Genomic DNA, 13,697 nt, shown 5'->3' with positions numbered 1-13,697 from the left:
AAAATAGCTCAGCATTTGTATGTCAACCAGATGTATTTTGTAATACTCATATGTAGGATGTATAAAGCTTCTTATATTTTATCTGAAAGAAAAATGGGACAGATATTGCTTTAGCCATTTAAAATGTGAAAAAGCTGATGATCTATCACTTCTTGAATTAGGCTGAAGTGAAAACCACATAGTAATAGAACTAAAAGGGTTCTTTGAGATCATCTAGGCTAATCTCATTTTCAAATGAAAAATCATGTTGAGAAAACTAGGGCTGAACTGTTAAATGGACATATTCAAGGTCACAAAGTATGTAGGTCTCCTTTTTGTATCAATGTACTTTTCATTACACAGTTTTTTTCATTACTTTTAATTTTGCTATGTCACATTTTGAGTATTATGCTGGAGTAATGTTGACAGTTTCACATTATTATTATTGATCGAAGGCCACGGTCTTACCCTGTTTGAACAGTGAAATGTAATTCCTTATTTAAAAGCTTAACATTAACTTATATTATAGCAATTGTCCCAAAATTTGCAATTCATTGTAACTCCGAAGCACTGAAAGGCAGTTAACCAGAAGTTATAGTGTAAATAATTCTTTACTTACAGATGTATAATGTAAATTTACGTGTGTGTGTGTGTGTGTGTGTGTGTGTGTGTGTATTTCTTGGCTATATTTGGAAATTGAAACTTTTGTTCTCTTCACTAAAATATCCCTTTTTCTGTCTTTATGGTCATTCCATCTTAAGATCATAGAGTTAGTTACTATTAGTTACTATTTTTTTTTTTATTGTAGAACAGTAAGTATTCTTGATCACATTAGTATTCAACCTGTAGCAGTCTACATGTTGACCACAATGCCATTTGGTTTCTTTGTTTAGCCAGTAATGAACATGTTTGTATGTGTGTCCTCCTTTCTTCTCTTTTAGGATGGAGCTATAGTTACACCCTCCAGGCCTTTAGGTGATGCCTTAACAGGCAGTGAGGCAGAAATAGAACCTGGAGATGGACTGGGCAGGACAGACTGGAGCACTGGAGATGCATCTCGGCCTAGTAGTGACAATGCAGATGTAAGCATTAAGTTTTCTAAATTTTGATCTTCTTGTACTCTCCTTACAGCTCCTTTTTTGATTTAATTTTAAGTTATGTGAATTAGAAGTGTTATCTTTATACTTAGTTACTACCATCCCAGTCTTTAATATAGCAATTTGATGAACAGAAATTCTGGATACTATTGGATATGAAATTTAAATTTCAGAATTCATTTTTTTCCCTCAGACACCAATTGCCAAGTTTTTCTCTTGCAGGAATGGAATTTCCCAGTAGGCTTCTTGTTTGTGGGTAGAGAAGTTAATAATGCCAGTGTTTTTAACCGAACCAGGAGGCCAACTGTTGATATCTTTAAGAGCATGTTAATATTCCATTTGTGGTTAGAGTGACTCAGGCTTGAATCACAGGGCATTTTGCCATTACAAAGAGGAAAAACCTTAGTTCTGTTGGATAGCTTTCAGTTAATAGTACAGGTTTAATAACAGCACTTTCTTGATTAACTCAGAGACTATCAGGTGAACATGGGTCTTTGTTTAGAAGATGGTAATAAAATATATTAAGTTGAATATGTTGTAGCACGATGGCCACATTGATGTTAAAAGCCAATTTCAGCATTATTTACTCATCAGTACTCTCTTAGAAGCATGAAGCAACAGGAAAAAAGACTTAAAAATAGGTTACTTTCTTTAAAAGTGAATGAGGGAGGTAGTCTGAGCCAGTGTCTTTGGATCATAAAAATGATCCAGCTATGGATCATAAAAATCAAGTTAGTAAATTGTGATGAATTGATACATATTTTTTAAAGACTAGAAGTGGAAATAAATGTGCTTTGTATATAGAAGGTTTTATTTCTTGTGACTTTGTTGTATACACACATACACATGTAAGTGATGGTAAACTATGTAAGGTTTTTATCTTAATGAAAGTTGTGATTAAAAAAAATTTGAGAGTCACTGTATAAACCATTATTCAGGTTACCTTTTTTTTTGGTACTAGGGATTGAACACGGGGTGTTTAACTGACCACATCTACAGTTCTTTTTGTATTTTTTATTTTGAGACAGGGTTTCACTAAGTGGTGAGGCAGGCCTGGAACTTATAATCCTCCTTCCTCAGGGATATTAGGGTCAAACAATTCCTCTTGAGTCTCTCTGGAATTGCAGACAGACTTGGTGGGCTCAGGTTGCCTTTTGAAGGTTAGACCCAATGACTCAGTTCCTCATTCAAGGTAAATTTGAAAACTTTTTGTTTTGTGATAGGAGTCTAATGATTGGGTAAAAGGTTTTAATAGAAACTTTCAATTTGCCCGGGGTGGGGGGGGGAGGGGGGATTGAACTCAGGGTCACTTGACCACTGAGCCACATCCCCAGCCCTATTTTGTATTTTATTTGGAGACAGGGTCTCACTGAGTTGCTTAGCATCTCTCTTTTGCTGAGGCTGGCTTTGAACTCAGAATCTTTGTGCCTTAGCCTCCTGAGCTGCTGGGATTATAGGCATGCGCCCCCACTCATGGCAGCGGAAACTTTCAATTTTGACTCAAGAAAAAAATTATAATAGCTAACATTTATTGGTCGTACATACCATACATTAGTGTTTTATATTCCTTATCTTAGTTAAACTAATTCTCAAAACAGCCTTATGAAGTAGTATGATTATTACTGTAACTTTGTGAAAGAAAAACTGAGACCAAAGGGAATTAATTGCTTTGCCAAACTTATCCAGTTAATAAATGATCTACCTCTGTCTAGTTCCAAAGTACCAGCACTCTCAATATAAACAACATTATTAAAGTATGAAAACACATACCATTTGGGGAGAGCAGTGAAAATTTTAGAGCAACCTAGTGTGTTAGGGTTATGGATGAAGTGGCTTGAGATTATCTTGAGTAGAGGCTATAAAGGCTTCAGCTTAGATAGCAGTGCTACTTGGGAATATTTCTTATATTCGTTTTTTTATTATTTATTTATTGCTCTCTGTTTTTATGGTTTGTCTACCATTAAGAAGTTCCTTGAAAGCATAGACACTCTTATGTGACTTCATGTTTCCAAAGAATAGGTATTCAGAGCAAGTGATACCTATAAGAAATTTGCATTTTATCTTTTATTTAGAGAAATGTTACAATAAAATCTGTGGCTTAGAAGTATAACTTTATGAAACAGTGAGTTAATTGGTAAGTATAGGTAACAGGCATTCCAATGAATTAAGACTGGCATGTAATTGATATTTTGTAGTATTCAATGAACAACAAAATGAATGAGTCAAGTGTTTAGGTTTTATCTTGCATGCAGATGAAGGGCACCATCAGAAACATGTCAGTGTAAAAAATAAATTGCAGTATAGAAACAGGGAGATCTGTAAGAAATGAAAATTGCTTGACTGAATTAGAACATAACAAATGTATGTAGAATAGCTGACAGTTAACATTTATTGAATACCTACTTTCTGCCAGAAGTTGTACCTAATGGTATACATATATTTTTAATTCTCACTAAAGATGAGGTATTAGGGCAAAACAAATACATGAATATTGTGGAAAATTATGAGAATTCTTGCAAGTGTTAGTTTGAGGCTAAAGATGTTCTGCTTTTAGCTTATGGATTTCCATGTTTGTTTCCATTGTACTGTAATAAGTTTGGAGGAACCGGTTTGTTTTCTTAACTTTTGAATCACTGATTTTATTTTTTTTGAGGTTTCTTTTCCTTCCTTTAAAATAGTATACTCTGGTATTTGTGATACTATCATTATTAAAAATTTCTGCTTTTGCTCACTTTACTGGAGGTTTTAAAGAATGCTCACATAACACTGCTCTCAAGATAAGGAACTGGGTCCCACATCATTATCCAAAATTCAGAGCATCTGCTTCTGGGTTTCAATTTCTGAATTTTTTTTTTTGAAAATTACCATACACATTCAAAAATATTCCTGTCATGTCGCTGATAATTCAGTCTCAGCAGTCATCAACATGTACCCAAACTTGTTTTGTATGTAACTTCTATTCTCCATACCCTTCAAACACTGAGTTATTTTAAAGTAAAGACTATTTCATTAATGTGTCTTCGAAAGATTTGATGTTTAAAAAATATAACTATGATATCATTATCAAACCGTAAGAATTAATATTTTCTTAATATATGCTTTGATACTCTACTTGTCTTTAAAAAATCTTTTTATAGTTTATTTGAATTTGGATTCAGTCAAGGATTTCATGTTGTCTTTGGTTGATAAGTCATTGTAGTAGGACTCTGTTGGTAAAAGAAATTGGGTCATATACTAGTAAAGCAACTTACTTTTCAATTGTATTCACAGTGTTATGTAACCTGTTCCTCTATCTTTATTTCCTGAAAACTGATAGTTTGATCTAGAGTCTTGATCAGATTAAGGTGTGATTTTTTTTTTGGCAGGAACATTTTGTTGGTGGTTCTGTGTACATCTCTTTATGTCACATTAGGAAGTGAATGTCTGGTTGTCTTACTGTGGTTCTAAATTTGTTTAAGGTGTTCATTCAGAGGAGGAACTTCATTACAGAGTTCCCTATCAAACTTTTACATAATGTTTTTATATGCCATTGGTGACCTAAATGTCCAGATTCATGATGTAATTAGGGGTTTCAGAAGAATGATTTTGTAATTTTATCATTATTTTTTAAATTTGGTTCTAGGAATTAAACTCAAAGGCACTTAACCACTGAGCCACATCCCTAGCCCTTTGTAATATTTTATATAGAGATAGGATCTCACTGAGTTGCTTTTGGTCCTGATAAGTTTCTGAGGTTTGATCCTCCTGCCTTAGCCTGCCGAGCTGCTGGGATTACAGGCATGTGCCACCACCCCTGGCTCTTTCTATAGTATTTATTATATGGAATTATTTTATAGGGAATGATTTTCCCTTACAGGTGTTTAGGTTACCCTAAAATATAGCTTATACAGAAAATGCAGGATAAATATTTTTTCCCTGATTGTTTTCAGAAGAGTTGATTTCCTAACATGTTCCAAGGGTGACCAGTGAGAGAGAGAGAGAGAGAGAGAGAGAGAGAGAGAGAGAGAGAGAGAGAATATGAATGAATTAATGTAATATTTTGAACTAAGAGATTCTAACAAGAGTTGCCTTGTTTTTGGAATGTGAGAGTGCCTTCAGGTTGTTTCTTTTGTTACTTTGACTTGATTCTTCAGTATCTTTGATAGTTTTTTTTTGCTTTTTATGTTGGAATTATTCTAATCTTATCTTTATTATCTTAAGCTCCAGAGTTATCTGTTTCTTTAAGGTGGGCCATACATTTGAAGCTACTGTGATATATTGATATCTCTATATCTGTATCTATATATACATACACATACACACACACACACACATATATATTCATATGTACACATGATGATAGATAACGTCTGTCTTCCCAGTGGCTTTCACACATAAGTTCTTGTTCCTCCTTTTCAATTCCTCTGAGGAATGGCTGTATTGCTTTGGAGTTCCACATTTTCCCAGAATTGAATTTTCTGCATGTCATAATATAGTTTGTATTTTATATTGTCATCCCTATATAAATAGGGCAAAAGAGTTTTTTATTTGTTGGTTGGTTTGTTTTTTGAGCTAGTGGAGAGTGAACCTAAGCTCATACTAGGCAAGTACTCCACCACTAAGTTGTAGCCCCAGCCCTAGGCAAAATGCTTTTAATTTGAAAAGAAAGGATAGTTGGAAAAGGCAGAGGTTAGAGAAGATGAATAGAATTTGATTTTGACATAATGCATGTAATGTATCTAGTTAGAGTTATTTGGTAGAAGTTAGGTAAAACTGTTTTATTGGTTCTGTATTTTTTATCAACATAAAACTGAAAAGCTGAGGGATTAAGTGACTTTCTAAAGTCAGGAAAAACATAGTAGAGTCAAGTATTGTATGAAAGTTATTTAATAGTTATAAATATAAACATGAAATTCAGAATGCTATTTTTTTATTAAAAAAAAAAACATACTGTTTTTCCTTATTGTCTTTTGGTGAGCCTGTTGAAATGAACTGAGTAGTTTTTTTTTCCCCTCCCATTAGAGTCCCAAGAGTGGCATGAAAGAGAGGATTTATCTAGAGGAAAGCCCAGAGAAAAGTGAAGCAATTCAGGACACTGTGAGTATGAAATCCATAAAGTGAATTTTTTTTTAATCTTTTCTTCTTGTTTTTTTCCTTCTTCTCTTCCCTACTCTTCTCTCTCCTTTTCCTTCCCCCTCCCCCTGTCCACCTTCTGTGGTGCTGGACAATCACAGGGCCTTGTGCATGATAGGCAAGCCCTCTATCACTGAACCACATCCCCAGCCTCTTAACTTTTCTTTAGCTATTCATATACATAGAATTTACAATATTTTTTGTCTGTGACTGGCTTACTTCAGTTAGCATAATATCTTCATATTGTAGCATGTGACAAAATTTCCTTCCTTTTTAAGAATGAACAATATTCCCCAATTATGTGCTACTTTTTGTTTATTCATTCACCCAGCACACTGAATACTTGGGTTTCTTCTACCTTTGGCTGTTGTAAGTAAGGGTGCTCTGCTTTCAGTTTTTTTGGGTATATACCTAGAAGTGCGATTATTGGATCTTACGTATTTTAATTGAATGCTTTTAGTATTCTGATTTTACTTTTAAATTAGATTTGCTTGAAGTTTTTTGTTTGGTTGGTTTTGGTACTAGAGATAGAACCCAGAAGGGCTTAACCACTGAGTCACATTCTTAGCCTTTTTTATTTTGAGACAGGAACACACTAAGTTGCTGAGTCTGGCTTTGAACTTGCAATCCTCCTACCTCAGTCTCCTGAGTCTCTGGGATTACAGGCGTGTGCCATCATGGTCAGCTTGTTTGAAGTTTTATAGTAAAATATTTAATGAATTTTGTGACACATTGATTTTTAGCAACATAAGAATTATTGAAAAGCAGACATCAAATCACTTATAAAATCAAAATTTGACTACTGTTCTAAACAAATTTCTGTTCTTTTACCTGAATTTTTAAAAATAAAAATCTTGAAGTTAGAGAAATAAAAAAGTAATTTAAAAAAAAGGCAGAGTAAGAGCATTTAGGAGATGCAGTATCATAACATTCTTAAGGAAGAAAAACTACAGATACATACTATCCACTCAATTTATAATTTGTGGATTAATTTACATATAGACAACTTTAATTTCTTATGCAGACAATTCCTAAACCAATATGGCTCCACCCTTCTTTGCCAAAGTCCAGATCTTGCATGTTCAGGTGCTGTCAGTTTTCCAATATTTACTTATCTTAATCTTATATGGTCTTTTATTTTACTGTTTATGGTCTTCAAACATCACATTTTGCGTTAATGCCTCTGTACTGCCTTTTTAATGCTAAATCCTATTTTGTGAGAAGACAAACAGATGAATTATTGCATGGTGTGATGTCTGCCAGCCTACTTTTATAATTTGGTTATTTTTGTTTCTGTAGCAATGTTTGTGATATTACTTTTAAATGTTATTGTAATATACCAGTGATTTTTAACTAGGAGTGATTTTTGCCCTGTAGGGGACATTTGACAGTCAGTGCCTGGAAGTACTTTTGATTATCACACCTGGAAAGTTGCACCTGTCATCTAGTTGCTGGGTAGAAGTTAGGGATGCTGCTAACCATCATACAATGCACAGGACAACCCCATAGCAAAGAATTATTTGGACCAAAATGTCAATAATGACAGAGTTGAGAAACCCTGCATTATACACTTATAAAAATGAATTCAAAATGAAAAAATAGGGCTCAGTGAGAGATTTTAATTATGTTTTCAATGAAAATTTTTGATTTGTACTTCTCAGGTCTATTAACCTCTGCTAAATTTGTCTTTCTGCTCTCATTTTTTCTTTGTCCTGTTATCTTTATCTTCATTTTTTTTTTTTTTTTTAATTAAGAATGGAACCTAGGGCTCTGTACCACTGAGCCATACCCCTAGCCTCCCCACCACCATTTTTTTGAGAGAAGTTCTAAATTGCTAAGGCTGGCCTCAAACTTGTGATCTTCCTGCCTCAGTCTCCTGAGTTTCTGGGATTACAGGTGTGCACCACCATGCTGGGCTGTCCCCATTCACTTTTGTTTTTTATGTTTTTTTGTAACCTTATAAGCCGATTTTATGTCTTTATGTAAAAGGTATAATTTAATATGTATAATTTAATACCTGAGGTATATAGCAATTAATTAGAACCAGATAACCAAAAGTACAGTGAACAAAGAGTATTTATTATTTTAAGGGTCAATAACAGTTCCCCTCTTTCCCCAAGAAATCATCAGTACTACTGTGGTCATTTTTTTTTTTTAACTGGAGTGGTATTATGGCCTTAAATATTTGAGACACACTGGTTTGAAAATAAAGTACCTTAAAGAAAATAAACAAAAAGAACTCCTACTCATAAGTGAACCATTATCTTTTTGATGATTTAGCTTTGTTCTTTTTCTGAATTTGACCACCTGATAATTTTTCTGTTTTTCTTTTCTGTTAGCAGGACACTCAGTCATTTGTTGGGAGTCCCTCAACCCGTGTTGCACCTCATATAATTGGAGCAGAGGATGATGATTTTGGTACTGAGCATGAACAGGTAATGACTTTTTTTCTAAAAATCAATTTTTGACATTCTGAGATGTCTCATTTGTTGCAAAAATTAACATTTTCTGGAGATTAAAGTAACACTTGTAAGGATTTGAAATTAATCTTAGAACTAACTTTGCTTATTTTAGCTTTGGCCAGTGGAAACAATGGAAGTTTTTTTTTTTTTTTTTTTTTTTTTTTTTTAATTTTCTCCAAGGCCGTAAGTGTTAGGTCATTGATTTATACCTAAATTTTTCATTTTGTTTTGGAGGTAAGATGTTATTGAATATTTAATATTTTAAAAACTTTGAAAATTCCAGTTATTCATTGATGGTATATAGAAATATCTGGCTTAATTCTTGTCCTTGTATTCTAGGAGCTTCTTAATAGTTTTGGGGATTTTTCTACAGAAAAAATTACACTATCTTTTTCTAGTTTCCAGTCTTTGCATTTAAAAATAATTTTTTTTTTTTTTTTATTGGTACCGGTAACTGAACTCCAGGGCACTTTACTACTGAGCTGCATCCCCAGTCCTTTGTTAATTTTTTATTTTGAGACAGGGCCTTGCTAAATTGCTTAGGGCCTTGTTAAGTTACTAAGACTGGCCTTGAACTTTCAGTCCTCCTGCCGTGGCCTCTGGGATTACAAGTATATGCCACCATGCCCAGCTGTATCGTTTCACTTCTTTTTTTATCCTGGTAGTAGAAATTGAACCCAGGGTTTTGTGCGTACTAGACAAGTGTTGTACCACTGAGCTACATCTCCAACCCTTTTTATTTTTATTTTGAGACAGAGTCTCACCAGGTTGCCCAGGCTGTCTCCAGTCTTGCAATCCTCTTGCCTCAGCCTCCTGAGTAGCTGGGTTTACAGGTGTGCAACACCATGCTGGTCAATCTGTGTATCTTCCCCCCTTCCCCTTGTTCTTGATTTTATTGCGCTGGTGAGGACTTATAGTATGAGGTTGAATTGAAATGGTGAGGAAATCCTTGCCTTATTCCTGTTCTTAGGAAGAAGCATTCAATCCTTCATCATTGAGTGTGTTAGCTATAGGTATTTTTGTAGCTGCTCTTTGTTAGGTTAAGGATTATTAAATAAAAGACTATTCCAGGTTTGCTATGAGTTTTAATCATGACTAGATGTTGAATTTTGTTGAAAACCTGAGATGATCATATGGTTTTTAAACATTTAGTCTCTTAGTGTAGCAGATTACATTGATTAATATTAGAATGTTGAACCAGCCTTGTATTTCTAGAAAGAACTCCAGTCAAATCATGTGCTATCCCTTTTTTATATTATATGTAATTCGCTTTTATTTTTGCCAAAATTTTTTGCCTCTGTATGCATGAGGGATAATGGTCTGGAATTTCACTTTTTGTAATATCTTGTCTGGTTTTGATAGTCAGATAGTGTTGGCCTTGTGAATGATTTGGGAAGTGATCTCCTATTTTGGGGCAGATACTATGTAGAATTGGTATTTTTTTAACACTGTATTTTTTATTTGTTATTATTTGTTTATATTAACTTTCTTCTCTATATAAGTGTGAAAAGTCATGTGGAAATTGTAATGCTAGTTTGTCTTTAAGTTTAATTGTTACCTATTTTCTATGTTCAGAGTATTTAGGGATTATACAAATGACAATATGTTAACTTAAAGTCATACAGCTCCATTTTACACTCTCTTTCTGTGATTAGCCTGAAAGCAAAGGAAAAACATCTCTCCATTGTTGAGCAAAAAACTTTTCTACATTTTCAGGAATTTTATTTGTTTTCACATACTGATTTGAAGACAGTATGTGCTCCTACATGATCATTTCCTGAACTTCCATTCTCCTAAAATGGTCTGTTTTCTGATCCCAGGAAATGATTAATTTTCAGAGGAAGAAATTCAGATTCCATGGCCTATCTTGCTAATAACTTTTAGGGGAATTTTTAAAATATTTTTTTTTAAATAGGGAGATCAAAGTGAAATTTGGATAGTTGTGATTAGTTGAACTTATATTGCATTTCATATTTGTATGTCAAAGTTATTGATGTATGATTTTTTCTTCCTCTAGATCAATGGGCAGTGCAGCTGTTTCCAGAGCATTGAGTTGCTAAAATCTCGCCCTGCTCACTTGGCTGTTTTTTTACATCATGTAGTTTCCCAGTTTGACCCTGCAACATTGGTAACTTATTTTGCAATTTAACTGATTCAGTCTTTATATTGAAGCTTTTTTTTTAATAGAACTTTTCATATTTACAAGATTTCACATATATACTTCTTTTAGTTTTCCAAACACATAAAGGCAGATATGAAAGATACTTAAAATGTTATTAATTCACTTTTTAAAGACTTGATTACATGGTAAAAACTATATTGTTGATGGTGACATGCCTGTTCCAAACATTCCTGTTCAGTAAGGATCTAGCAAGTTACCTTTTTTGGTGATTTTTCACTTTGTCTTTTCCTTTTCTTTCTCTACGACAGCTCTGTTATCTCTATTCAGACCTGTACAAACAGACCAATTCCAAAGAAACTCGTCGCATCTTTCTTGAGTTTCATCAGTTCTTCCTGGATCGATCTGCAGTAAGTTTAAATGTTAATATTATCTTTGCTTTAGTACATTGATTTATTATCCTCCTGTTTCCAGTAGTCCTTCCCATTTTTTGGACTTTTTTGTGCTTTTAAATATCTGTATTATATCTCAACTATTGATTACTTTTTACAGTAATTTCTAAATTAATTTTGGGCATATGAATTCTCACAGTAGATTTTAGGGGATTATATATGTATACTTATGCTTTTATAAGTGCATAATTAGAATAAGGGAATGAAAAAAACATATAAAATAAGCTAGTCCTAATATATATTTATATTCTAGTGTGGTGTATACACACACACACACACGCACACATATGATACACACACACACACACACACACATTTATTTGTTAGTATTCCAAGGGATAATAATTGTATAATTGAAATCTGTATGGCCTCTTTGAAGCTTAGAGGCACAAATTTAACTAAAAAGTGGCAGGCAAAAATCTCACATACTGAGATTAATGATAATAGGGCTTTATTTTTACTAATAGAAATGTCAGTAGGGGTTTTAAACTAGTAAGTTTTATTGTTAGCCTTGCTAGAAGCAAAAAGCACTTAGCCCTTAATGCTTCAATGGGTGATCATGCTGCCTGGATTGCACCCTTTCATGTTTCAGTTTTCTTAGACAAGTACTTCATATCTTTTCTCTTCTAACACGTGTATCCCTTCCTGTTCTAGCTTTTTCTCATCTGATGACCTTTTTGTTTCTCTGCAGACGTTAAAGTATAGAAAAAAGAACTTCTACAAGTTATGTCACATACTTCCATCATATCATGTACTCAGCCCTTTGTCCGGATACTGTTGAGGAATTGTCCAAACTCTATCCATAGCCAGCTCTCCCTTTTTTACCCAGTGTATTTCCTTATAACTTCTCAGAGACCTTGCTCTAGCTATTATTTCCCTGCTCTCTTGCATTGTTGATTTTTTTCCCTATTGAATCATTACATTAACATGTAAAACATCGTTTTTTCTTTTATTTTAGAATAAACATACACATTTTGATCGTACTTCTCCCTCCAGCTCCTGCCTCATTTTCTCTGTATTCCTTTACAAAGTTGTCTACATACTTTTGTATTGCTAAATATACTTTCCTTTTCCACAAGGCCTTTCCTGACCAGCTTTCTAAATCTCACTCCCTTCACTGTAACTTCTTCTGTGTTGTTTTTGTCTCTAGGACTTATAGTTTATTTATTAATTTTATTTGTGTGTATACTTGCTCTCCTGACCTGAATATAAGCTCCAATAAGACTATTTGTATGATACAGTATCTCTAACACTGAAGTTTCTGATACATATCTATTCAGTGAATTATACTGCCATTGTTTTCATACATCACTTTTGTTAAAATAGCTTATTGTCATGAAGAAATGACAGAATATTTAAGTATGTTTAAATTTTTTATTTTATAAGAGAGCTCCAGGCTAAGTCAAAACTATACTTTGCTGCTCATGATCTATGAGTATATCAACATTAAAGAATAAGAAGGATTGGTTAATTTACTAATTATTCTTTAATGCTACAGGTCATATTTATTTCATATAGATATCCATGTACACAAATTAAATTTTATTTTTTTGTACTTGTACTAGAAAGACTTTTAAGAAAAATGATTTGAGCTACTGCTTGGCAACATAAAGAGAAAGTTTTGCAGTCCGTTTCATTATTCTTAAAGTGAATATGAGAGATCATAATTTTTTAGCAGTGACTTATTTTCAAAACTTAAAACTTGATAACTTTATGGGAATCATTTAATTTCTGGAAGTATATCACTGAAATAGGTATTCGATACTTTATGAGAATGAAGAGCCTAAGCTATTTCTTCTAAATACAGAGTAATAAAGTTTTCTCTCAAACTGTTGGAGGGGAAACACAACAATCTGTTTGCTTGTGAGACCAACAACTGTAGTTATCATGGGGAAAATCCTAGCTATAAGAAGTAAATTCTAAGACCTTCAATTTAGTTAGTTCAATAGCAAAAACTATAGATGATTACTGATTAAAAACTCAACATTGACATCCAATACTTTCTCACTGGAAGTGTGACTAAATAAAAACCCTACAGATTTTTAACTTTACATTGAAAAATAATTGGAAGTCTGTAGGGTGAGCATCTCAAATCCAGGAAATAAACCTCACAGTTAGATGAGTCAGTTTTTCCTATGACAACATACACATAGTTTAGGTTTTACGATTTTAATTCAAGTGCTTTGTTGTATTAACTAATGATTTTAGGAAACCAAAGCCAAGCCTGGTATAGTGGTGCATGCCTGTAATCCCAGAGATTGGGAGGCCGAGGCAGGATTGAAAGTTCAAGGCCAACCCCTGTGATTTAGCAAGACCCTATCTTGAAATAAAAAATAGAGTGTGCTGGGGGTATCACAATGGTAGAGCACCCCTGAGTTAAATCGCCAGTACCAGAAAGAAAGAAAAAAAGGAAATCAGAATCGGTCTATTCATTAGGAACAAGTATGACACTGAAACATTCAGTCATGTAAGTGAA

At 33.6% G+C, this 13,697-nt stretch overlaps 1 protein-coding gene across 4 annotated transcripts in view; it reads left to right on the top strand.

Annotated features, from left to right (window-relative positions):
* The window catches only part of ARHGEF12 (Rho guanine nucleotide exchange factor 12), a 140,122-nt gene that overhangs the window by 90,100 nt on the left and 36,325 nt on the right, over positions 1–13,697 (top strand). For 3 of the 4 annotated variants that reach the window (XM_081311302.1, XM_081311299.1, XM_081311301.1), the window contains 5 exons: positions 921–1,061; positions 6,078–6,152; positions 8,528–8,623; positions 10,668–10,778; positions 11,081–11,179. In XM_081311302.1, coding sequence (XP_081167428.1) covers positions 921–1,061; positions 6,078–6,152; positions 8,528–8,623; positions 10,668–10,778; positions 11,081–11,179 — 522 coding nt within the window. The remainder of the gene's footprint in view (positions 1–920; positions 1,062–6,077; positions 6,153–8,527; positions 8,624–10,667; positions 10,779–11,080; positions 11,180–13,697) is intronic. The other variant, XM_081311300.1, reaches the window with a different exon arrangement.

Source organism: Spermophilus citellus (genome assembly GCF_964194105.1).
Source record: "Spermophilus citellus genome assembly, chromosome: 2".
Taxonomy (NCBI): Eukaryota; Metazoa; Chordata; class Mammalia; order Rodentia; family Sciuridae; genus Spermophilus; species Spermophilus citellus.
This window is presented reverse-complemented; position numbering and strand designations above follow the sequence as displayed.